We start from the raw sequence: 25,880 nt of genomic DNA, 5'->3' as shown, positions 1-25,880 counted from the left end.
GTATTTGGTCTATTCATTATTTATTCGCTTCATCAGCATGTGAATAAATAACACTCAGTAGACTTATCATATTTTACAATTACGTTCTGATAATGTTTTGGTGATGGTATGGCTCTTGATAGAGATTCAAGCTTCAATTTTGGGTATGATATAATTGCAACCCACATGGCATCAGTAGTTTGTTGTATATGGTCAGGTTATGTGAGGGTTGGCCATTTCTTTGGGGTTCTACTTTTTTCTGTATTGAGTACATTACCTGATACATGATCAGAACCTGGGAAAATGATTTGGCTGTTGTAGTTACTGTATACAAACACGTGTGGGCAGCAGAGAACCAAATAAACATTATTTAACTGACATCTAAGCCATTTCATTTCAAATGACATAGAATGTTTTTATTTTACTATTTTATATATTTTCATACAGATTTGTCCATATTTTCATTTATATTTGACACAAACTGTGTTACAGCATGTGGTGAGGAAATGTCTAGCTGAGTGAGTGTCCAGCATCTCATTTAAAATGACTAACCTTATACAGTATGTATGCAACTATGCAATGTATAATAAGTACACTGTGCAACCAGCTTTAGTGGCTTTTAGAGTGGTATAGACAGATCTAATGAGAACAGACAGCTGAAAAATGCGCCACAGACACGTTTTAGTTCATTATTTCAGCTTTACTTTTGAAAATTAAATCTACCCAAAGCATAATTTTTCCACATTAACATCTGGGCATTATAACCTATATTTATCATATGTTTTTTAGTCTGTACAAAATAATTAAAATACATTTTTATAATATCCCTAGGACATTTACCCAAGCCTGACATGTTGCCTGAATATAACCTTTTAAGTGAGACATAGTTGCATGAAAAACTGTGCTGTTACAGCCAGCATTGCCTCCTGTAATACAAATAAATCTTTAAAAATTCCAAGGCAATCCACGATTTCTCAGACTTTTCAAAATTAATCTAGATGTATTAAATGCGTTGAAACATTGCTGTAGTATACCTTGTTGCAAACTCTGAAATAATTGTATAATGAAAGTTGAGTTGACCTTTCAAAGTCAAAAATCAAGTAAAAACATTTTCTCATCTCCTGCTTTTGTTAAATGTAATCTGTTACCTGTGTTTACAGTGTCTGTGCAAAGCCAAATATTGAAATGAGTGAACATGAATGTGTTTACTGGCTTCCCTGATTAAGTTTTTCTGAGGATTAAAAGAGGCAAAATACCTAGAGTGTAAACACATGGTAATGAAATATGATAAAGTGACCGTCTGTAAGGCAATACAACATTACAGTACTGTTCTGAAGACTGGAATAGACCTCAGTGGCCATAATTCAGGGCAGCTCTGCCTCCTTCCTCCTGATGACGGCTTTGTAAGGCCCCTCGGGAAGGGCTTTGACAATGTTCCAGGCCTCAAAGCGTGTTAGCCCCTGTAGGACAGCATCCTGAACCTGCAGCAACTCATCCCCGGACTGGATCCCACCCTGCTCTGCAGCACCACCTGCAGACGGGCAGAGGAAGTACACATTGTCTGGGGAAATCTGGGCTGAAATCTATACTCCATATGCATTAAGACACAGAACGGAAATGGATGCATAGCTTTTTAAAGTGAATCCTTTACTTTTCAATAATTTACCATAGAACACATTTTGCTGCAATGGGTATACCACAAATGTACTATACACTACAAGGCTTGAGTTTAATGTTTAAATACATCACTGTATGTTCTATCATGTCAAGACATGGTGACATCACTGGCATTATCCCTGGTAAAGACTGCGCTAATGGCAAGGAGAGAGGTGGAAATGCATTCACAAATGTGCTACAATTAGCACTTGCATCCGCCAAGCAGCACACAAGAGTGTTAAGGGTTTAATCGCTTTTCAGTGCTTTTTTAATCTCCTGGCCTGCAATGTTTAACACAGGGTTTATTACTACCTAGTATGGTACATACACTTACATACCTGTAAACTTTCACATTTTAAGTGGTGCTGTAACATACCTGCAAAAATCCTATTGATGACAATGGCCTTGTCTCCATGGATGGAGCCTTTGCCTCCCTCTAGACTAAACCCCACTCCACCTGCAGTCTTCTCCAGCTCCAGTGTTAGAGTTGCACCCTCTGGTAAAATAGAGAATTCAATCAGATCCCTCAAGTGGCCCTCAAAGCTCAGCAGTGAGTGGGCCAAACCACCATTCACTCGCTGGGGTTTTTAAATGGGGAACTTAAGCAGTTTGGCCCGGACAAGAGCACAAGCCCATACGGCCTCCATTTCAGACCTGAGGCTGAATGAAAATCCAGCCATTATAATGCGGCCCAGGAGAATTAGAGCGGATCTCAACTGCATTAAGAGCCTTCTGTCATACAGATCTGTATCTTCCAGTAATTTATGGATTCCTCTACCTCCTGACTATGGCTCTGCTAATACCTATTTGCAACAGCCTGTTTAAATATTATCACGTTTACAAAATGTGAGAAAACAAATGGTAAAAGTCTTTAATGGAGATGATATTTTGATGTTTTCTCTCGTTTATCTTTTATCTCCCATTTTGAATGATGAATAGCCAGGGAGGCAAGAGGGTGTATTTCACTGTCCTTGATCCTCAATCAATCAGCTACTATCTCAACACAGAGTTCTACTTGTGATGGCTACATGGCTGCCAGGCAGACCTGGGTAAAACATGTTTTTTTCTGCACTTTACTGAGGTTGTCTAGTGGAACCTATGAAATACTCTGTAAACCACACTTTCTGGTCCACTTGGGTGGCTCAATTCCACCAGCCATGATCAATCAAGCATAGAAAAGTATTTGAATCCAAAACAATTATGTATTTGACCCAGGTCAGATGCCGGAATCCGTAGTGTTTCCATGACATTTCTTGTTAATGATAACGGTGGATTAAAATCATAGAAGCCAAGCATGTGGTAGTGACACAGTACAGAGCGCTGGTGCCTCTGCCCAGCAGTGTAGCTGCTGTGTGTACCTGTGAGGTTCTGCTCTGTGCTGCTGTGGACCGGCTCTTTGGTGCCGCCTCCGTTCCTCTCTCCGTCTTTGGTTTTGCACACCACCACCACCGCCTGCCTCATGGTCCTGGCCTGCCGGAGGGTGGCGGTGGCGTCGCTGTGCGTCACGTTCTTCAGCGTGTGCCCGTTGATGGACAGCACCTCGTCTCCCTTCTCTATGGTTCCCTCCTGCGCTGCCAGTCCGTTGGGGAATACTTTGTGAACCTGGCAACCACAGAACGCAACATGCTATAAAAAGCATAACAGTAAAAGCAAAACAGCAAAACCGTAATGAAACATACAAAAAAAACAGCAACACACATATAGAAATATACACTCACCAAGCACATTATTAGGAACACTTACTTTATTACACCTACTTATTCATGCAATTATCTAATAAGCCAACTGTGTGGCAGCAGTGTAATGTGTGCAATCATGTAGATACGGGTCAGGAGCTTCATTTAATGTTCACATCATCCAAAAAATGTGACTTTGACCATGGAATGATCGTTGGTGGCAGACAGGGTGGATTGAGTATCTCAGAAACTGCTGATCTACTTGGATTTTCACACACACTAGTCTCTAGAGTTTGCAGAGATTGGTGCAAAGAACTACAAAAAATCCAGCGAGCAGCAATTCTGCAGACAGAAATGTCTTGTTAATGGCCGACTAGTCAAAGCTGACAGGAAGGTGACAGTTACATGAATAACCACACATTACAACACTGGTAGGCAGAAGAGCATCTCTGAACACACAATGCATCACAACTCTAAGTGGATAGGCTACAGCAGTAGAAGTCTAAAAAATAAGTCTAATAAATATCTAATAAAATGCCCACTGAGTGTATATGCAATAAAAGATTAAGTAAAAGCAGCAGGTGAAAAAAATACAACAATTTTAATTAAAAGCTTTTTTTAACATTGTAACCTGTTCACATAACATTTCAAAGAATAGCTGCAAGTTAAGTATCCAAGTTAGGTGCTCAAATTTAAGCTCATGAGTCATCATAATTTACAATATACAGCAGCAATACACAGAAGTTTCAAACATACTTTGAACATACTGTACAACATACTGTACAAACAGACTTATATCTGTTTTTACAGTTTCATTTGTCTGTTTGTTTTTCTGAAGTGTTACATACAGTGGTTGCTTTGTTCTCAAGGTCAATCCCTCCAGCGATACTGAAGCCCAGGCCAGCACCCTCCTCTTTGTGCAAGATGACAACATGAATGTCCTCAAATTGCTGAAAGGAAAAAATGAAACAAAATGTCTTTCATTGCTGGATTTCCTGTCTCAGTTTCTTGACAGGAACATTTTCTTGAAACCGTTACAGACCAATATTAGTCATCACCGAGATGTTTTCAGAGGTTTCACTTAAAGGCGCCCTTCAGTGGATTGTAACATTTTATCCAATTATTTGCCTTGGTTTTGTAATCTTTGCAACAGTGGCGTTTGTCTGCAAAGGTGTATTTGCATTCACAAAAAGATCACAGTTTGACTTCTTAATGAACACCAGCTGCTACAGTTAGCATTTCCAGATGGCTCTATCTGGACTTTTAAAGCTGGGCAGCCCACACCGCCCCAACCCCCTAAAGACTCAACATCATTTCTGGGAGTCACAGAGCACATACTAGATGTAGCTGCCTGCTGCGTTTGACCCCTCAGCCTTTTTTACGGTCAACAGCTGTCATGAGGGGGGAATCTGGAGTTACAGGTTACCGTGACTACAGGAGAGCCCTCCCGGCTGTTAATTAGGAAGGGAAAGGGCAGAAGCTGTCACAGCGCTAGCTGGTGCAGGGACACAAACGATGACATATGGAGAGGAAATGCCTGCAGATGTGCTCTGGATAGGCTGGCCAAGCCCTCCTCCAAGGGAGAGGAGAAGCCAGCGCAACACAGTACTGCTTCCAGCGTGAAGCTGAAATGGAGACAGAGGCGCGTTCCGCTAGAAGTGGCCATTTCAACTCTCTGAAGGCCCATTAGGTGTTAGCAAAGTGCTTCAGCTCTTTGTCCGACAACAAGCATGCATATGATGTACATAGCAATCCAGGTAGCTCGAATGGCTAGTCAGACGGGGTAGTTATTTGTGATGTTCATTGCCTTCTAAGGCAACAAAATGTGTCCTCTGCATCTAATCCATCCTAATTACTGAGGAGCAATGGATAGCTATAGTGCCTGGGGACCAACTCCAGTTCTGAGGACAGTGCCATGGTCAAGGACAATGGCAGGGGCACACACAGGGGCAATTTAGACTCTGCATGTGTTTGGTCTGTCGTGTCGGCACGTTGGTGGCTGCTGTTCAGCAAATCTGGGACGGGTAAAGCTGGGAAAGTGACAGGCTTACTTTCAGGGTCTCCTCATCCAGCGCTCGGACCTCCTGGATCATCCTCTCCACCTCCTCGGACGGGATGGCGGAGATGACGGACTGGGCGCAGGTGGAGGAGGGGTTGGACTGGGCGGGGCGCTCCTCGCTGATCTCCTCTCCCCTCTCAATGGTGCACTCCCTCAGCTCGGCCAGACTGTCGCCCACAGAGGAGACACACATTCAGTCATGCCTTTCTCCTGCACTCCCTGCCCCCTCTCATTCCAACACCGCCTTCACCCACAGCAATGGCTGCTATGCTCTCGCCCACATTTAACACATTTACAAGGAAATAAGCCGAAGCTGGAGGACTTGGCTGAATGTGAAACATGTCTATTTCACAAGAGACCTGTCTACAGAAATGGTTCTATTCCAGTGAGAACAGTAGTGTGTGCAAGTGTTCTTCCCTACAGAAGCGGAACTACATGCAAACTTGAGAACTGAAAAACACTTCCTTTCTGTGATGTGGGTGGCAAACTGTACTTCCACTGTGGCTTTTATACCATATATGTATAACAGAATCACAGAAATCACACAATGTATGTTGAACTCATTTTGTTCTCTAATCAACATGTCTGAGTGCTTGATTCAACACACTGATAATTTAATTTTGTGTACCAACACCTACCTGACAGAGAAGCCCGGTTCACTGCTATCAGGTCCCGGGGAAAGGGGGATCTTTTCAGCCAATGGGGTGTCCTCATCAGGCTTGATCAGGGGAGATCCCGGAGGGTGGTGCCAGGGATTACCCAGCCAAGAGCAGGGAGACTGAGGCAGAGAGCGCATGGAGCGGATCAGTGCATGGGACACCTGGTTACTGAAAGAGAGGATCTTCCCCAGGCTCTCGCCATCCAGCACCCGGAGAGTCGGGCCGTCTGAAGAGAGGGAGGCATTCAGTGGGAGACTCCTGGTCCGCAGGCTGGCCTGTTTGAGAGATATAAGGTCTCTTGCAAGTGGCAGAGGTTCTTCAGCAGGGAGGCTTTTAGGGATGGTAACAGGGCTGTCACACCTGCTGGGGCGCGAAGGAGGTGGAGAAGCCTTTTGAATGTCTGCCTCTGGGACACTTGAAGGCTCCGGGTCGTTTGAAGGCTCCTGGTCGTTTGAAGGCTCTGGGATGTTTGAAGGCTTTGGGTCATTTGAAGGCTCCAGGTCGTTTGAAGGCTCTGTGACGTTTGAAGGCTCTGGGTTGCTTGAAGGATTCGGGTCGCTTGAAGGCTCTGGGTCGTTTGAAGGCTTTGGGTCGTTTAAAGGCTCTGGGATGTTTGAAGGCTCCAGGTCGTTTGAAGGCTCCAGGTCGTTTGAAGGCTCCGGGTCGTTTGAAAGCTCCGTGACGGGAACCTCCACTTCGCGTTCGCTTTGGTCAGGCAGTTCCTCTTGGGAACTGCAGGTCTCTGTGATGGCACTCGTGCCTGGGGTCAGGTCAGCAGTGCCTGCAGCAGCAGGGTCAGGGGATGGGCTTTCGTTGTGGGCTGTGCGGGTTGCCGTGGGCGTTCCGTTCACCGCAAGCTTCCTGTTAACCGTACTGCCGGCATCCGTGGAGGAGCAGACAGCGTCGCTTCGGCCGGGCACCTTGTCCATTAACGAGTGCGACGCAGAAGGGCCCGACCTCCAGCTCGCCCTAACCGGCGTCTCCGAGCTAGAGAACGTCTCAAACGAGTGGATCTTCTGTTTGATGGACAGGTTCGCTGAGGTCGAGGAGGTAGCTCTCAGATTCACTCCGAATGTTCTACCCGCGTCCTGGGCTCGCTTGTTGGGAGGTTTGGTCGGCTCCGACAGTTGTCCTGCAGCCTTCCCACTCCTCAGGCTCTGCCGGACCCAGCTGGGCTTGGGCTTGGGCGCGACTGGAGGTCCTTTCTTTGCGCTAAGCAGCTCCTCGGGTTTGGATTCGGAAGGGGCCAGGGCGACGTGGGTGCCCTCTGGCGTGGCCGAGCCGCTGAGGTCAGCTGTCCCGGTCTCTTCACTCATGGTCAGTAAGATACACTGGGCCTCTGTGCTGTCGGAGATCCTCACCCAGGGGTCATGCAGCTGTTCCTGGATCAGTTCCACGTGGGCCTGCCTCCTCAGTGCTGGCCTCTTACTCTGGGAGCAGACAAGGACGGCCGGCTCAGTACCTGTGCATAGGGAGAGGACTGGTGATGAAGCAGATGCTAAACACATTTATTATCTTTTTTATAACAAAAGGCTACTTATATTCTGATGAAAAGCAAACCACTTTGCCAAACATAGTGTGCATTCCTGTGTGTGTCACAAACACAATACGCCTATTGACAGATTATTACTGGAAGGTTTTTCTGGGTCAGATTTTTTATGACATAGAAACGGTACAAAATTAAATGGAACTACAACTGGTATAAGTTGCATATATAAAGTCCTTTTAGTCCTACCTTTATGTCTCCTGTCTTCTCTGGAGGAGTGTTCTGCTAAGTCGGAACTTGCTGTGACAGAACTGGTATGAGCTGCCTTAGTTTCATCAGAAAGACTGCTAGCTGCTTCCTGTTTCACAAACAGGAAGTAAGACACCACCATTTTCATTGACCGCAAAAGGTACAGCAGCACATCCTTTTGGTTTCCATTTAACATGCATTAGTGGCAGGAGAGAGCATTTGTTTGCCTCGATCACCACTGATTAAATTGTACAGGCTGAAGCTGTCTCCATGCCAGGCATGCAAGGACTTCTGCAGGACTGGGGATCCACTTGGACTGCTGTTTCAATGGTACCAACAAAATTCCATTTAAAATATTAAAACAATTCATATTTAAATGTGTTAATGTCATTTTACAGTATTTTCAGCATTTGACTTTTTAAAAGAACAATTACTAGTATTTATTGTGATACTGCGTATATGCCCAGAATGTGTATTATATTTCATGCAAAATATGCAAATATTTTCTATCGGAAGAATTTGGTTTTCAGCCCAGTGCTACCCCCATGCACAATTTCCACCAATCACAACAAAAAGATCTCAAGAAATCCAACGTACATTTTTAAAGAGTAACCCTGGGATCGTTCTCAAAGCCATGTACAAAGTGCAGAAAAACTACAGTTGAGGCATGTAGGGAAAGAACACAGATATTTATAAGTGTTAAACTTAATGTTTTCTATCAATAAAAAGATACTATGAGAACAATTAAAAGAGCAGAACTAGCATTGTTCACACTGCTGCTGCTGACTGTGTGTGCACACTGTGATCCGCCCACAGACAACGGCCTCCTGCGGTCTGTATGTGTGCTCAAAAACAGCCTGAGGCTTCCTGCACTCCTTCACATTCGTTATTGAACCAGTAGAAAGCCACTGAAGATCATTACATTTTACTTTTTACTGAGCTGAGTAAAGGCCAAGGATTATATCTTCTTCTGCCTCGTGAAACAACCAGCAGTTTTCCACACTAGTGCACAATGTACATATATTGCCTCTAATAATAAACACATTTTTATTTTTACAGGTACAGTGCTCTCCAAAAGTATTTCCATACTTGTTAGAGAAAAGGAGAAGAAAATATAGAGAAAAATAGAATGAAAAAGGCCATATAATATAAACAATGCAGGGAATTAGCTATATTTTATGCCCAAAAAATCTATTTCATATTAATACAACTGCACAGGAAAACATGTATGGCAAGTAAGACTTTTATTTTACAAAATGACCGGTCTCAAATCTGGCACCCCTATTTTCAGTACTTTGCGCAATTTTGACACTGTGATGATCAGCATTAACAGCTGTTTAGATAATATCTCATTTCAACTGCCAACACTTACATAACTATTAGATGTTAAAATAAAGAAATACATAAATAACATATTGCCGGAAGAAAAGCACACATGGGTGGTGATTTGAGTGCGCTGAACATGCTGAACGCTTGGAGCAGGAAGCCTACCCGACAGTGGGAATGGGAAGACTTCCAGGCCTCCTCCTTTACAGGCGAATCCCCATTGGACCCCTCCGAGTCAAGAACAGGCTCTTCACTCGCCGCTTCCTGTTGTGTGTAGTACTTCTTGGGAGGTGTTGGGGGCTGGGGTTTGGAGGCTCTGGCGCCGAGGTCTGAGAGGAATTGACTGGAGCCGGACTCGGAGCAGCTGTAGGCGGTGTGGTAGTCTTCGTCCGCACAGGGGGGCCCGCCGTCCGTCCAGCCTTCGGGCCCGAGGACATGGGGGAAGTGCATGGACACGTCCACGCTGTGGACCCTGGTCTTGAGGTCGGGGTGCTGGAGCGTGTGCGGTGGGCCCACGGGCCCGGCGACGGAGCGGTGGTTGTAGGTGCTGTCGCTGCAGGAGCGCGTCATCACCTTCTGGGCCCGTCGGCCATTCAGCTGACTGAAGCTCCTCTCCACACAGCGGTCGCACTTCTGCTTCCCGTGTGAACAGGGCTCCGGCCTCCTCAAGCCTGCCAATGCACACATGAGAATGAGCTCACAGCTCCGAGGCACATTCAGTCACAGAGGTCTGTCATTTGTAACTGGACTAAATGTTGTGCCAACAAACAAATGACTCACACAATGACTTCTCTCTTCTATATTTTATCACATGCATTTTGGTAATGTGATTTTATAGCCCGTTAATTACCTAGTTCTTACTGGTTAAATACAAAGCTACTTGTGTCATTATTAGGCAACAACTTATTTCAGTGGTAAGTACTATAAATCAAAGTCAGTAAGTACCATATGTAAGTACAATGTAAATATGTTTTACAACCCATTTCATAGCACTTACCTCTGAAACCAAAATAGCTACCTAAAAGGGACCTGGCAAATCCTAGGTAATTAACAGGCTGCTAAATAAAGTGTCACTTGCATTTTTAATGCATAATAAAAGACAGCAAAAATATACAAAGATATTTGTTTTTCTCCCTGTTTTTCAAATGATGTTCTGTATGCCAACTGCATTGTTTATATGCACTGTATGAGTGCAAAAATAATGCAATATATTAAAATGTGAAACATAGAAAGCATTAAAATACAAAAAGTAGAGCACCATTAATTCCAATAGGGACAATACTGGGGAATTTTTTCAGAATGTTTTTCAGAAACTAAGAGTTCACTTCTGGTTTCCTTTAAACTCCTTACGTCTGACCCCAGTATATTTATACTCTTCAGCCCAGCTACCATGAGATGTTGATGTTTCCACTGATGACTGCCATGAGGGACACACCTTCCATACACCAGTGGTGCTTGTCTTTCTTCAGCTTGCTGTTCTCCACAGCTTGTGCTATGGCCTCGTTCAGCTGCTGCTCAGACACCTGGAGCGGGGTGACACACAGCGGAACGGGCAGTGCTTATGGAGTTGTTACACAGCTGTGTACACACTGGGGCAGGGCTCTGCTCCTCGGTGCTGCTCACTCACTTTCGGGTCCGGATGCCGACTGATGATGACCTGAACGGGGCCCGGGCTGCACTGGCTCAGGACGTTGTAGACGTCGTTCAGCGTCATGTTGTAAACCACGGTGTCGTTGATCTCGATGATCTCATCCCCGCACCTGTGTGTGTGTTTAGAGGGAAAACGTTCTGACCATTTTTAACCCATAGTCCAACACATCCTCATCCTCAGAGAATCGTGAAGGCAAGCTGATCCGTGTGGAAAGCTCGACGGGAGGGGAGGGATCTCACCTGAGACGTCCGTCCATGTGCGCCACGGACCCCGGGGAGAGGGTGTGGATGTAGATACCAGGACAGCCCTCACCGGAGGGCACACAGCAGAGCCCAATGCCCAGGCCCACACCCACCTCTGCAGGACACACAGACCCACAGTCAGCACAGAGAGAGACAGAGCGCGAGGACAGAGGAGACAGATAACAACATCCTCCTATTCATTACGTATATTACATGTGCATGCAGTACCCAGTTAGCTAATACTCTGCACTACAATGGTCTTATACCTGCCTAATTACACTGCTTTGTACCATTATTAAAGCACAATTAACACTTACACTTTTATGCAGTTTATGCAATAATTTCACTTAGATGAAATTGCACAGATGTGCGATTAATGAATTCAATTAATGTTAAATTAAAGTTTATTACATATAGTGACCACAAATATTGGAATATGTCAATGGAAATACAATGCACTGAATGAATCAGCATCGGTTGAGTGTGATCCTCAATCTGCTTATTTCAGAATGGGCTTGGTGATGTGTAACCTGATATTCCTCTTCTGAAAGCTTGATGAGCCAGTTAAAGGGAAATGGGGACTCAGGGGTGAATTTCTGTCCTAAACTGACCTTTATAGAGTGTTACCCCCATCATAATGCGATCTTTGGGCTTGGCGGGGTTGGGCAGGAAGTTGTATTCACTCATGTCGGCGCTGGTTCTGGCAATCCCCGCGCTGGAGCTGAGCGAGCGTGAGCGGCAGAGCTGGGCCACTTGGGCCTGGCTCGACAGCGCCCCTACGCGCAGGCTGGTCCGCACCGCCAGCGTCAGCAGCCCTTTCTTTACCAGCTGCAGAGCAAATGGACAACACCAAATCAGCAGCACGCTCTTACAAAATGGCTGCCCGGACAGCAAGCGACTCCCAGCCGCATCTGCACCGAAGCTGACTTTAATCCTTATATGGGTGAGGACATAAGTGGAACTGAAAAAGAGACAGCGTTTTCTCACTTCTGTCAGTATTGTAATAATTCAGGAGTCCTGCATGGGAAAGTTTCAGAAAAACTAAGAAAAACAACACTGAAACTTAGCTTCTCCACAGTGGGGATAGCGGCTATGAGGGAGCTGAGGGTGTGGCAGTTGGGGTAGATAGGTAATGGCTACTGATAGAGTAGCACAGGGCACAGGCAGGGGTGACGGAGAAGGAGAGGAAGACATCTGGTATGTAAGTGCACTGTCCATTGTATGACAGCAGCGGGGATTTAAAATGGTGCCAGGGGAAGGAGAGAGCCAGTCAAGCAGAAAATGCTCTGGAAGATTTGGAGGGATAGTGTCGGCAAAAAGGCATGTTGCAAAAGGGAAGTACCAGTGGGCTAGCTGCTCTTTAAAACAAAGCAAGTAACCCAAGGGAAAAGTTAAGATGAAGTTTATAAATCTTTTTTTACTAGCAACTGGGCAATGGCTTGATTAGCTGAGCGGACATTTTATTTTCAGATGCAAAACCAAAATGACAGTTTCCTATAAATGCTTTATATAATTTATCTAACAATAAAGCAACCTACCATAAATCTTGGATGGCACATGATTTACCCAAGTATGTTATTACTTAGTATGTTATTAACTTTTTTCCCATATGGTTTACCACTGTTTTTTTTCTGCAATACTAAGCAATGCCTGTATTCTCGGACAATCCTGCAATGTCTAGAGGTGAACAGACTGGTGGGCAGCTCTGCCTAGCAGCACCACCACACACACTTACTTTGAATCTGTGCAGGGCGTCTTCATGGGTCAGGCCATGCATAGACTCCCCGTTCAGCTCCAGGATCTCATCTCCTGCATGACATGATTGGGAGGGGGGTTAGCATGTGCGCGTGGGAAGGAGAGCCACAGGGTTTAGCCTGGGGGGGGGGGGGGGGGGTTGGGGCGCTACCTTCCTGCAGTCTTCCGTCAGCAGCCGCCGCCCCTCCGGGGAAGATGGTCTTGACGTAGATTCCCATGGGCCCGTATATGCTGTCCTCCCCCCCGACGATGCTGAATCCCAGGCCCTGGGGAGCAAGGACAGCTGTGAGAATCTGCCCTGGGTGGGCTACAACACTACCAAAGTGGAGGTGGGTTCCTACACAAAAAAACCCCAAGTGTTTCAGGAATATTTCAGTTACACTCCCATTATGTTTAAACATGTTATTATGCAATAGCCTAGTCCCCGTTAAGTCTTTGAACACATTGCTCCAAAAATTCAGAAAATATTTTTTTTTCCAGGAATGCTGCATACAAACATACTAGTGAAGGTTATTTACTTTTGAATAAATATGGAGGCTACATGTCAACAAGAATGGTCTCGAGGATTCTTAAAGATTGCACGATAAAACAAAAAATTGAAATAAAAAATCACCATCTGCAAGTCAACAGCAGACTGCACACAGTTGTTTCAGGTTATATGAACTGTGTGAGTAATATTCCTGAAAATAATGTTCTGGAACTTTCTGGGAAGCAGAAATGGTTTGGAGAAAATGTGGCATCACCTTGCCTTGGCCCTTCATGAGCACGATGTTGCAGATGATGAAGGCCTGCACGGTGCTGCTGGAGTGGACCAGGAGAGCTGAGCTCAGGGACCGGGAGGGTCTGGGGGCCACCTGCGGACAGGCCACAACGCCTCAGACATGCCAGCACACTCATACCCTCGCATTCATGCACAGTGGGCATGTCACGTGCAAATCTGAATATACCAGAACTTGCACTGTGAGTTTAATCAATGTGCAAACTGTTCTGTCTTAACAGGCAGAAACAATGAGATCCAGTTTTCTTTCTGGAGCTGCACTCTGTACATAGTTGAAGCACAAACATCCCAGAGGAGAACACCTGCTTTTCACATTGTGGCCTGCGAATGAAGTCTGCTTGATGAATAATCTGTGCTTAAGCTCACCTGTGTGACCCCATGAGGGAATTCCAGCTGCTGTGACAGTGACTTCCTGTTCCCATAAAAGCCGGCATTCCCCTGGGTGTGGTTCCCATAGATCTCTGGCGATTTCATAATGAGCGTGTCCAAGTCTCCGATCCAGTAGGGATTGACACCTGTGATGACCAAATGAAATGACGACATCAAACAATGAATTTCACTCTGTTGCCAAGGGTTTCTGGGAAAGGGTTGCATGTGTGATGTGTGAGGGTCAGAGTGTGGGTGCAAATGCACATGGAGATGGAATGGGCTGACTCTTAAACAGGTGCTGGCAAACACATTATGTGTGCAGTAGTAAACAGGGTTTGGTGTATATCTGTGCCACTCACTAGTGGAGTTGGATCTGGTCCTCTTGCTGGCTGACGGATTCTTTGAGCCTTGTTCAGCCCTCTCTCTCTCCCAGCATCCTCCATTCTCCCCTGTCACCTCCAGAATAGGCTCCTTTCAGACATGAAACAGCACAGATGTGGCAGACAGCGTTATTGTATTCCTTCATTACATTATTATTTTTTGCTTGGTAGTGTCCGGTTGCTCTCAACACTATGCAGATGCTGGCAGCTTACCTTATGGCCAGCATCTACGTCCATGTGTTCTTTATCTCTACAGTGGATCAGGGATTGTGGGTCCTTGCTATCTGTGGGAGGCACTGGAGGAGCATTAAGACTGGACAACTGCATACTATTTTCCCAAGATGAAAAATCCTGCTGAAACAGATGCGCATATTTTTTTTATGAAAAGCATCCCATGATGAGAACATCCTGACCTCATTTATGTGTACTTATTAACTCAGTACTTAGTGTATTAGTGTGTCCCTGTTTCATAAAATCATTGCCAAAGTTTTAACCTTTACTGTGGCAGGGCGCTTGGTCTAGGAGAAAACCACCAATAGGTGCAGCCCCTGCACAGATTCCACCTCCTAGACTTAGCCCTGCCATATTTACGCACACTTACATGTAAATGTGATTTAGATTTGAATTCTGACCAGCCATTCAAACAATACAAAAAAAAGCATGACTGTTCTGAATAATGCCTTCTGTTTAGTATCCTTAACAACTGTGTTTTTCTCTTTAAGGAGCGAGGAATTGAAGCAATGGGTCTCTCCTGCAGTAGGGCATTGAAAATAATGATTTTACTTCAGCAAAGCAACACTGTAAAACTACTTAGAAACTAGATTCAATTATACTTCTGGTTTTCTGCCTCAGATTCTATTCTAAGACAAAGTTTTGGCTAAAGTGACACTGCAATATGTCAAGCAAGTCCCAGGAGATAACTATCATTGCCACAGAGCCCAGATTTCACTATTATCTTATAAAGGCAGTCCCCCTGTCAGAGGAAATTTGTCTAAGGCTTAGGCTAGCAGACAAGATGGAAACAGCAGCTTTCGTGTATGGATACAGGGCTGCATTGGTTGGTACAGTGGTGAAGTGAGGCAATCGTTGGACGTAAATAAAGTTGTGTGCTGCAGCCTCTCTGACCTGCACAGGCTTGGTAATGGAGCATTTGTTTGTTATTAGTTTACATCTAATAGGAAGACAATCATTTGTGAACTCTCCTGACTCTCCTGTTTTCAGAGTGTGAAAAAAAGTGTTGGTTGGTTGTATGTGGGAGGGCACAGGCATGCCTCACATCAGTGTAAGTCATTGTGTCCACTCCCCGCGAGGCTGACTGGAGCACTGGCTCGACCTCCATCTGCGAATGGCCATTTACAAACTTTCCATTGAGTGGGTGTGGCTCATCTGGCTGAATATAACTGTTTCTAGAGACAAAGACAAAAATGCATTTATTTAATTATGAAATATAAATATTAGTGGGATTTGTTTTGCATTTGTCCATCATAACCCAGGAAGGGAGTGCTATAAAACATAGAAATGGCTTGGAGGCATTACCTGAACACTGCCCCTCCATTTTTCACATGGCCAACAGTGAGCCCTTTGTCACTTGGCTGGCTGTTATTATCGGAGATTTGGAGCCCCAGGCTGTCCTCACCAGTCGCAACACACATTCTCCAGATACTGCTTTCCTATTTCAATAAAGACATTGCAGTGTTAATACAAGAGGCTCTCTATACAAGGTTAAAATGTTGACTTTTTATGGCTGAATCAAGACCTTGAACTAACAGAGTGACAGGCTCAGAAAAAAAACTTACCATAACATTACCATTGTATTTAACCAACATTTGGACCAAGAACATTTTTGAAACATTAGCAGCACCGTGCAGGCCTTCGTCAAGCAAATATTCTGCTTAAAATGATTATTGCTCTCTTAATAGAAATTTGAACTTAAACTGAAAGATATAATGTTACCTAAAAAATATACGGCAATGAGTTTCATTCCTAAATAAAAATTATACTCGCCAAATCTGATTTGTTAAAGTTTATTACGTGTAATTATAGGGGCATGTGACCATAACATGAAATGGGCTTAGGAGTCCTCCAAAATGAATTCACGTGAAACTTTTGAATATATTTTATACTTTTATATATTTTTAATTCAACCATACTCCTCCTTGACAGTGACAGACTTAAGGTAGCTTAGTTCCATTATAACAAAACTAACAAAATTCAAGTGTTCTAATCAAAAGTTATTTTCAGCAAGCACTTGTGTAAAGACAAAACATATGTAAATTGCTTTCTTATCATGTCCTGGAAGGTGACAAACTAATAAAACTAATAAATATACTGGGATGCACATGACAATGATTCTGTGGCTATAGATGATTTCTGGAATGTCTCAGAGGTTGCCAGACCTCATGCCTGCCGCAGATTAAATAATCTCATCTCGATAGGTCAGCAGTGCTTACATTTGTTTATGAATGGATTGTCACATGACTGTAAGCCTCAGTCTACTCAGAAACTATATGAGTGCTTTGCGTTAATGAGCTTATGTTTATGACGTGAAATGACATCCATTCTGAATGAATTTTGAATGGGTGGTACATTTCTCCTCGTGGTCTCCACACACACAGATCCTAATTCTGAATGCCTCTTTTCTTATTTTTCAACTCTGCCGCTGGCTTTGAAACATAGCCTGGGTGTTTTAAGGAGACATCAGACAGCGAGCCAGGGCTTGAGTACTGTACAGACTGTTGTTGTTTTGTGGGGGCATGCAACCATGACATCACTGGAATGTCTTACAGGACCTGTACGAGTTAGTCCTCCCTCAGGGTCACAACAAACCCCCTTTTGTGTGAGCCCTTTGGCACCGCAGTCTGAGGCACTGGAGAGCGCATGTGATTATTACTTCATTTACAGAGGAAACACGGGGATACACCGCAAGAGCAGTGCAGGCTACAGCATTTCAGAAACAAAATTCAAACAAAATATCTTGTTTCCCTTCATAATCACTGATTCTGACTGATTTATTTTATTATATTGGGGATTATATTGCAATGCCTGGTCATAGAAATCGAATCGACCCTATAAGAATCATTGATCTCATATAGTTTATATAGTATATACAAAAAAAAGATCCATGTTACAAATATTATTTTCACTATTTGTGAATTTCGAAAAGATTTGTATCTAAATGTGATTAGTGGTGCCATTTGCCATGAAGTAAAATGTGAATATTAATGTGTTCAGCGTATATCTAACAGGCAGCAGATTTCATGGACATTTGACAAGCAGCAATCTGTGCATGAAAAGGTTTATTCCAGGTCTTTCCCAGTTCCACAGTGGGCACAGATATGCTATACAGAATTATTTTGCTAAATAGAAACATTATTACTTTTTATTTTGGTTATGCCAAAGTATAAATCAATTATGCATCGGATGGCATCATGTTCGCAGTTATCAGAATATAAGCTTAGTTGCACTTAATATGCAGTTGGAAAAAGCTGACCCCAAATATGATAGAAATAATGATCAATACGGTAGCAATTATATTTAAAAAACACACACAATGACTCAATGTTAAATCAAAACAGAAATAGTCATTTCTGTTGTTTCCTATTGTATTTGGACCTAGTGTTGAAGGGTTAACAGGATCCCTAAAGAAAATTGTGCAGAAACAAAATCTGTTTGCCATTTGCTGGTCATGCTGTCATTTAGCAAAAGCACTTTACTTCATCCATTTTTAATCAAAACCCATCAATTTTTCTATAACCATCGTCTGAACATGAAAAAGCATAACCCCATTATGGCTCCTCTGGAATAGTTTTCAGAAGAAAACAATAAGGAAATAGTGTTACAATACAGAGCATACTTTCTTATCATTATTTTATTAGCGTGTAATCGTGTATTTTCATCTCAAGCGCCACATGCTGCTCTCAGAGTGTAACAGGCGCTGTGAAATCCCTACCCTGCTGAGCCATGGTGACTCAGGACAGCAGTGGTCGTACCTTTATGGAGAAAGTCCTCCTCATGTTCCTCCTCAGCCCCCCTGGGTGGCACTGCGGAGGCGCAGCCAAGGAGTCTGCCGAGGATGGAGCCGTTTTCTCCGGCTTCCTCCTGGGCCCTTCCCTCTCCTGCTCTCTCTCTCCTTCCCAAAAGTCGGCATATTGCTCCTCTGGGCTGGAGCCGTCATCGCTGGCCTGGGACCTGCAGAGGATCAGGGAGCGGGAGATGACGGCCAGCTTCCTGGACCTGTGGTTGCAGCGCCGCTCCATCCTCCTGCCGTTCGCGCCATTCGCCTTCCTCCTGTGGTGGGAGTATCTGAGAGGCATGTCCGCTGATGGATTCCTCCCGACCTGGCCGGCTAATGGAGGGGGACGCTCTGCGAGGCAATTAGAAAATTCAGTTAGGAATCCTGTTTCATAAGTGTTCTGAGAAACTGCTGAGGCAGAGACCAGATAAAAGCTTCATTCTTCCCCCTTGGCGGCTGTAGGAAGGCACATGTTGCCTCATGATTCCTGTTTAGTTCCTCTCCTGGTCGGCTACGCTGCTCTCAGGAATAAGTCACACCTCCTTGGGCCTCGGAGGATGTTTCTGATCTAGGGACCTGAGCAGAAACAACCTGATAATATGGGCATAAAGCTGCCACCTCACTGAATTCAGGGTGGGTGGGCTGGAGTGATTGCAGGCTGACCCTGATGTATTATGGATGGTGCACTGGCAAAACCAAGCTGGCCTTTTGACCACAGACACTTATCCACTGTCTTCAAACTTGAATGCACCAACACTATGCACCATTAACAGGAGGTGCACAGTTTAATGCGAAGTGCAAGATGCTTGTTGTATGTACAGTATAATGCATTGATAAGAGAAACTCTTTAACTGTAGGTTTCTAGATGCTATGTCCATAGTGAAAAATATTCCTGATTGACTATGTCCATATGGCCATTTTATCATGAGGAAGCCAACGATCTGTCAACCTGCTCAAATCAAATTTTACCATCAGCAGCAAATAATAGTGTATGTAAAGTGTATATAAAGTGAAGCATAGCACCTATTTAATATCACATTATTATGGATTCTCAGAAACATTGCCGTGCATCATTTGCTTAGGTCAAATTGTTTAGCATGCACACACAACCATAAATCAGTACGAATTAACACTTTAATCAGTGAACACAGTGTGTTCTGTGTTTCATTTTAATTATAGACTTGGTACTATGAAAAATGTTCACCTCTATAATTTGATGTACACTATGCATGTGGGAAAGTATTAAATCGGGCATCAATGGAAGTGTTCTTCTTACACACGTGCACAAGGACATAATGTGTACGTTTCTATTTTTGAAAATTATGGTTTTTAGTACAGTCACTACGCGACGAGCAAGAAAAAAATGGACTGTACATCATCTACATCCATTAATAAATGTGTTTTGCAACTCTAACTGGCCTTGCTCAAAATGTTACCCTCGTGTACGTATATTGCGTAATACACCACCTGCAGAAGACTTTCGAAAATGTAATCAACAACTAAACAAAGGGTAGAGGCTCTCCTGTTTATATTACTGAAAATATCTCTATTGGCATTTCTCCTCCTGACCAAGAGTGTGAAAGATATTCTATGCAGGCTTATACTGTAGCTACACCCATTGGAGCTTTGGAAGACCGCAGCAAGCACAAAAGGAATACTGTATTATGTCGACTCCAAATCCTGCCACATTTAGTCAGCGCGACTGTATACCACTTCCTGCGTGTCATAGCTTTGGTCTTTTTTCCTGTTTAGGCTGGCAAAGGACCATGCTAACCAACTTCTAGGGAATACTTGCATGTCCAGTTAAAAATATGATACTGCTGTGTGATACAAATTATAAATCCTGTGGGAGTTTAGTATCCGCACTCACAAGGTCTGAGTGGAAACCCAGGACTATACGATCAGAGTGAAATTATACGTCATCCCATTATTTCTGTAAGTGAGATTGCATTTTTCACTACATTTTCAGCATGCTGGGTGGGGGTGTGTGTCTGTTTCTTCAGCTGTAACAGATCTCTGTGCCTGGCTTGTCCACTCTGTCTCAGTGAAAACAGAGGGGCTGATGTTTTATCTGGCTTCTTGAAGGCTGTGCAGTGTCCAACAGGCTGAACACTTGCTTCAAGTGAATACATTTGTCACGTGGGCCACTGCAGCCAGTGGTTAACACTATCAGTACCTTGCATCTTATGCGTGACATCAGCCTGCCCTAACATGCTGATGGGTTGATCAAGGAAAATCTACTGATGATATGAGTGAACACATGAGTGTCCAAATTAGGATAAGGAAAGCTCAATAAATGTAGTAATGTCAAATGGGGGCGAGATGGCTCAGGCAGTAAGAGCAGTCGTCTGGCAGTTGGAGGGTTACCGGTTCAATCCCCCTTCGACACAGTGTGTCGAAGTGTCCCTGAGCAAGACACCTAACCCCCAAATGCTCCTGACAAGCTGGTTGGCGCCTTGCATGGCAGCCAATCTCCGTCGGTGTGTGAGTGTGTGTATGAATGGGTGAATGAGAAGCATCAATTGTACAGCGCTTTGGATAAAGGCACTATATAAATGCCAACCATTTACCATTTAAATGCATGATACGGACGTTATCTTTGGATGTTGCTTGGCGATAGCACAATATATCAAAACCTGAAAGCTGGGTTGTGTAAGTATCAAACATGCAGGGATGGGCAGTAGCCCTGATACAGCATTTGAAGTATAAAATACTATTTAGTCATTTGTATTCCACGGTGTAAGACATAATACGTATGTATCATAATTCTGAAATTATTATGTGTATTCCACATAATACATATGTATCATAATTCTGAAATTAGGATACATTTCCAGCACATCCCCCAATGTCTCCCATTGTGTGCATTGGATTTACAGCACAGGTTCTCTACCCAGTCTCTTCTCAGTGAGTGTCAGCGAGGGTTTAGTCACGCAAAGTGCAAATGAGTGGTTTACCCTTTTTAAATATATAACAAAACTAATGCAATACCTGCAGTTGTTGTTAACAGTGGACTTTTAAAAGGAGATAAACAAATTTACATGATTGGTGATGTCCTTTACACTTCTGCCATACAGTACTACCTGTCTACTACATACTATACTATGGTAGACCCCTCTCCCGCCCAGCCGTTTGAGTAGCACCAGTGGCTGTTTAAGCTCATAATTGACCACTTATGAAAGAAAAGGATGCACATTCACTGCTTATAATAGCTACAGTGTGACTCTGACTTTCCTCGGAAATGAACTGCTGGAATGGCACACAGCAGTGATATTGTTTTGTTTTAAAACCATGGCCAAGACCTGGGAGGAGAGAAGACAGAAAACAGATTTTTTGCCCGTAGCTGCAGCGATGAGCTAGCAGCCCAGAAACAGGCAGAGAATTGCAGAGAGCCATAGCCACTCGACAGAGAGAGGGTTTCTTATATTTTCTTTTGATTTTTTCTTTTGTTATGTGAACTTCAGTAGTTCTTAAGTTGCAGTTGAAAGTGCACTGACCAGTGTTTGATCCTAAAAAATGAAGTCTTGTGTTCAGTCTCCAAGTATATTGCCAATAGTCCTTGAGCTTGACAGTAGGCCAGCTCTTTCATCTAATATTCCCTGGAGATAAACCGGCTGGAAATACTGTATCCCTCCTTGACATTACAAAAAGAAGATAACTTATCACTCAAATAAGTGATTGATTTGTTAGTGGGATTTCTAAGGGAAGGAAAAAGGTTGTTTCAGATGAATGCTAAAATGCAGTAAATGTCTGTTCTCTGTGCTACAGGCTATGGACTATGAGCCAAGAATGTTGTAAATATCTGAGGCCAAATTTTTTTGCAGTCATACTGACCACTGTGGGGACACCGTAACCTGAAGAGATTTTTTCAGGTTGTTCAGTTCTATCATTTCAAATGTTTCGGTTTAACAGACAAGCAGTTCTGTTTTAAAATTACATTCATAGTGCCAATTGATAGCTGAAAACCAAGGCAAATATGGTTTGGCAAAGATGGCAGGCCTCAGAATACAATAGTAGTGCCTGTGGTCATGTAATAAACATGCTCAAGTTCACACTTACTGTATGTTAAGTGCATAAGAACAAAACTCTCACTCACTGAATATTTTCTGTTAGAATGTCATTACATGACAAAGAGACATATAAGGATGGTCAAAGTTAAACTTTGAGTATTAAGGATTTTATTTCAGGAGAAGGTCCTGCAAACCCTTATGCAAGGTACTTCATCTGGCTTCATGAAATACCCAGGCCCAGGTAATATAAAATAATACATGCAAGTCATCCACAAATAAGAGTGTTTGTTCCTGCTGAGTGGCTCAGCTAGTCAAAGCACCTGCCACAGGGCAGAATGAGCCCTGTCACCTCTGTGAGACGTTCAGCTACAGTTTGCAGCTGTTGGGCACAATTTGTCTTCCTGAGGTGAAATTGGTTAATTGTCATTAGCCTGCCTATTATTAGCCCCTCGGTACATTTACATTTTACTTTTTAGTCATTCGGCAGACGCTTTTAATCCAAAGCGACTTACAAGCGCATAGGTTCTTCCACAAGTTAAAGCATCACATCCATAACTAGTAAAATACACAAAGTGTTGTTCTTAACATAAAGTCATCATAAGTGCAATTTTTCTTTTTTTGGGGGGTTAGACAAGAGGGATAGGGATATCAGAATGGGGGGCAGGGGAAATCAGGAGGTAGGACTAAGGTACAGTTTGAAAAGGTGTGTTTTTAGTCTGCATTGAAATAGGGGGAGGGATTCTGCTATCCTGACAGTGGTAGGCAAGTCATTCCACCACTGAGGAACCAGAACAGAAAACAGGCATGAACATGCAGCTCGACCGCCAGGTGCTCTTAGTGAGGGAACCATAAGGTGACCAGAGCTGGCGGAATGGTCTAGCTGGGGAGTAGGGAGTGATTAAGGATTGTATGTAAGGTGGGGCAGTCCCCTTAGCAGCCTGAAATTCCAACATTAGGGCCTTGAATCGGATGCGTGCGGCAATAGGAAGCCAGTGGAGGCCAATGAGGAGCGGGGTGACATGAGCCGACCAAGCAGGCAGAGATCTGTGTGGTGACCTGGGTATCGGGGGGGAAGGAAATAAAGAGTTGGGTGTCATTGGCGTGAGAGTGGTAAGAAAAGCCATGGGAAGAGATAACAGAACCAAGCGACATGGTGTATAGCGAGAAGAGGAGAGGACCAAGAACTGAGCCCTGCGGGACTCCAGTTTGTAGGGGCTGAGGGCCAGAGACTGAGCCCCTTCAAGTCACCTGGTAGGAACGACCGGAGAGGTAGGAGGAAAACCAAGCGAGTGCAGATCCTGTGACACCCATCCCAGACAGCGATAAGAGCAGAATCTCATGGTTGACAGTATCAAAGGCGGCCGACAGGTCGAGGAAGATGAGGACAGAGGAGAGGGATTTGGCTTCAGCAGAGTGGAGTGCCTCAGTGACCGTGAGCAGGGTGGTCTCAATGGAGTGGCCACTCTTGAAGCCGGACTGGTTGGGATCGTGGAGATTGCTGTGAAGAAGATAAGTGGACAGTCGGGAGCAGACCGCTCGTTCCAGAGTTTTAGCGTGAAAGGGAAGAAGAGCGACCGGCCGGTAGTTGTTCAGAGCAGAGGGGTCAAGAGAGGGGTGTATTGTTAGCACCCATGTAGCATGTTGTAGCGTTTGTAAAGAGGACAATAGTCACTAGTTCCCAGGCATGCCCATTAAAGGTACAGTGTTCTCTCTGTAGGTGCAGGGCAGCAGTGATGTAAAAGCAGGCCTATAGCCATTGAATGTTCCAAAATGAGCAAACAAGGGTATTGGATTAATAAGTAAAAACATAATTAAATAGCAATGTGGCACGTTGCCTCAGATTGCCCTGCTTCTTCCCCGCAAACCAAGCCAACGTGCCACAAGCAACTAATCAAATCATTAAATAAATATCAGTCAAATTTCATTTCATGTATTCATCTTTGTTCTAAGGTATAGATAAATATACAGCAAATTAACAATTAAATCTGAGCTGTAGATAATACTTTGACTTGACAGTCATAGATCTTCCAGTGTAATAGTACAGCCCCATCTATTGAAAGAGTCTCCTCCTATCATTTTGACTTCCAGAACTGATCTGCTTTTAATTAAGTCATACAATTGCCAGGGTCATTAAAATGAGTCACTGCCTTTTTGGGATGTTTTAAATTGTCAGCCAGTTATATAAGCTAAGGTATACAGAGTAAATGAACAAGGCTGTAAATTCATAAAATTATGTAATCGCTGTCAGTAAATAGAAGTGATGCATGGGTAAACTGTACATTCTGGCATTTAATGCAATGGCAGCCTTGCTGATCTCATTAATGCAGAGATTTGTGTCTGGAATACACTTTTAAACCCCACCAAATCAACTGTAATAATGATTATTCTATTCAGACTTGATTAATTTGATCATTGCAAAATGAAAAAAACAAATATCTGCAGAATATATGCAAGCTAAAGCAAAGAAACAATTTACAATTTCTCAACCTGCCCCTAAATTACATACAGCCTTCTGTGAAGCTGAAGGGTTGTGTATAGGCCAGTTCAACCCCCCCTCCTCCCCAACACACACACACACACACACACACACAAACATACAGTATATGAACATGAACCTTACTGACACAGTCCACAGATGCTGATTGTTGTTCATTATTCTCTAACCTCTCAGAAGTAAAATGAGGTCAACAAATAACTCACCAAAGTGGATCATCCTTGAATGCTGAAGTGTGACTTTGGAAAAACTGTTTCAGTTTGAGTCAGGCTTCAGAATATTCCCTGGGTGAGCATGGCTGTGGTGCTGCTTTAGGTGCTGAAGGTGCATTAGTTTCTGCTGTGCTGTTCTGCAGTCTGCTCGAAGATCTGTGCAACAACTACTCACTGATTTAGATTGGGCAACTTGTAACTACCGCCTCCCTCTTTCTTAGGCAGCTGGGAGCACAGAAGACGTTTCACAAGCGAAAAAGCCACCAAATTGTAGCCTTTTCCTGTCTAGGTAATTTGGAAAAAAGGAAAGTACTTAACTTTCCTTGGGAGTTTGTGACCTTACACCTACTTTGCACTTATAATGCCACACTCTGTATGCGATTGTCATCGTGTGTTAACATACATCTGTGGGAGTGTGTGTTTCGGGAATGAATGCATTCTCTATTTGGTAGGTTTCCCCGCTCCCAATTTATGCGCTAGTTATATTCCAGCATGTGACCTTCATGCTATTAAATACAGGATATCTCTACAATGCTAGAAATCTTTCCAGTAACAACTAAATTAACAGTGTAGTGCAATACGGGTTGTTGGAGGTTTAAGGATACCAAATGCCATACATCCACTTCTTTAGTGACTAAATCACACAGATTATTTGTACTAATTACCGGGTAATTACATGGGGCAGGATGTGGATAATGTTGCAATTGTCATCTAAATGTTTTTTTTACTAGATAGCATGTCTTATAGCATAATTATATTTGTAAATTCAGGGATTACAATTAAAACAATGCTTAGAACACAGGAGGTGACTATTTCTATTAGTTTATCAGCATAACCAAGCTTATCAATTACCCATAGCCATACACACATGCACAGCATCAGTCCAA

The 25,880-nt window shown here is 43.6% G+C and overlaps 1 protein-coding gene across 1 annotated transcript; it reads right to left on the bottom strand.

The window, feature by feature from the left end:
• Positions 1-658: 658 nt before the first annotated feature.
• Positions 659-25,116, bottom strand: il16 (interleukin 16). The gene is made up of 22 exons (XM_061244997.1): positions 24,988-25,116; positions 18,255-18,628; positions 15,802-15,935; positions 15,542-15,671; positions 14,479-14,616; positions 14,245-14,356; positions 13,883-14,031; positions 13,482-13,592; positions 12,890-13,004; positions 12,719-12,792; positions 11,595-11,811; positions 10,981-11,098; positions 10,718-10,850; positions 10,526-10,613; positions 9,256-9,761; positions 7,765-7,873; positions 6,009-7,491; positions 5,363-5,537; positions 4,160-4,261; positions 2,994-3,237; positions 2,012-2,131; positions 659-1,510 (listed from the first exon to the last, which is right to left on the bottom strand). Exons 1-22 carry the CDS (start codon positions 24,998-25,000, stop codon positions 1,344-1,346), a joined length of 4,812 nt encoding a protein of 1,603 aa, XP_061100981.1. The 5' UTR covers positions 25,001-25,116; the 3' UTR covers positions 659-1,343.
• Positions 25,117-25,880: the final 764 nt, after the last annotated feature.

Source organism: Conger conger, chromosome 6, assembly GCF_963514075.1.
Source record: "Conger conger chromosome 6, fConCon1.1, whole genome shotgun sequence".
In the NCBI taxonomy this organism is placed as follows: domain Eukaryota; kingdom Metazoa; phylum Chordata; class Actinopteri; order Anguilliformes; family Congridae; genus Conger; species Conger conger.
The sequence above is the reverse complement of the archived record's forward strand: the minus strand, read 5'-3'. Positions and strand labels throughout refer to the sequence as shown.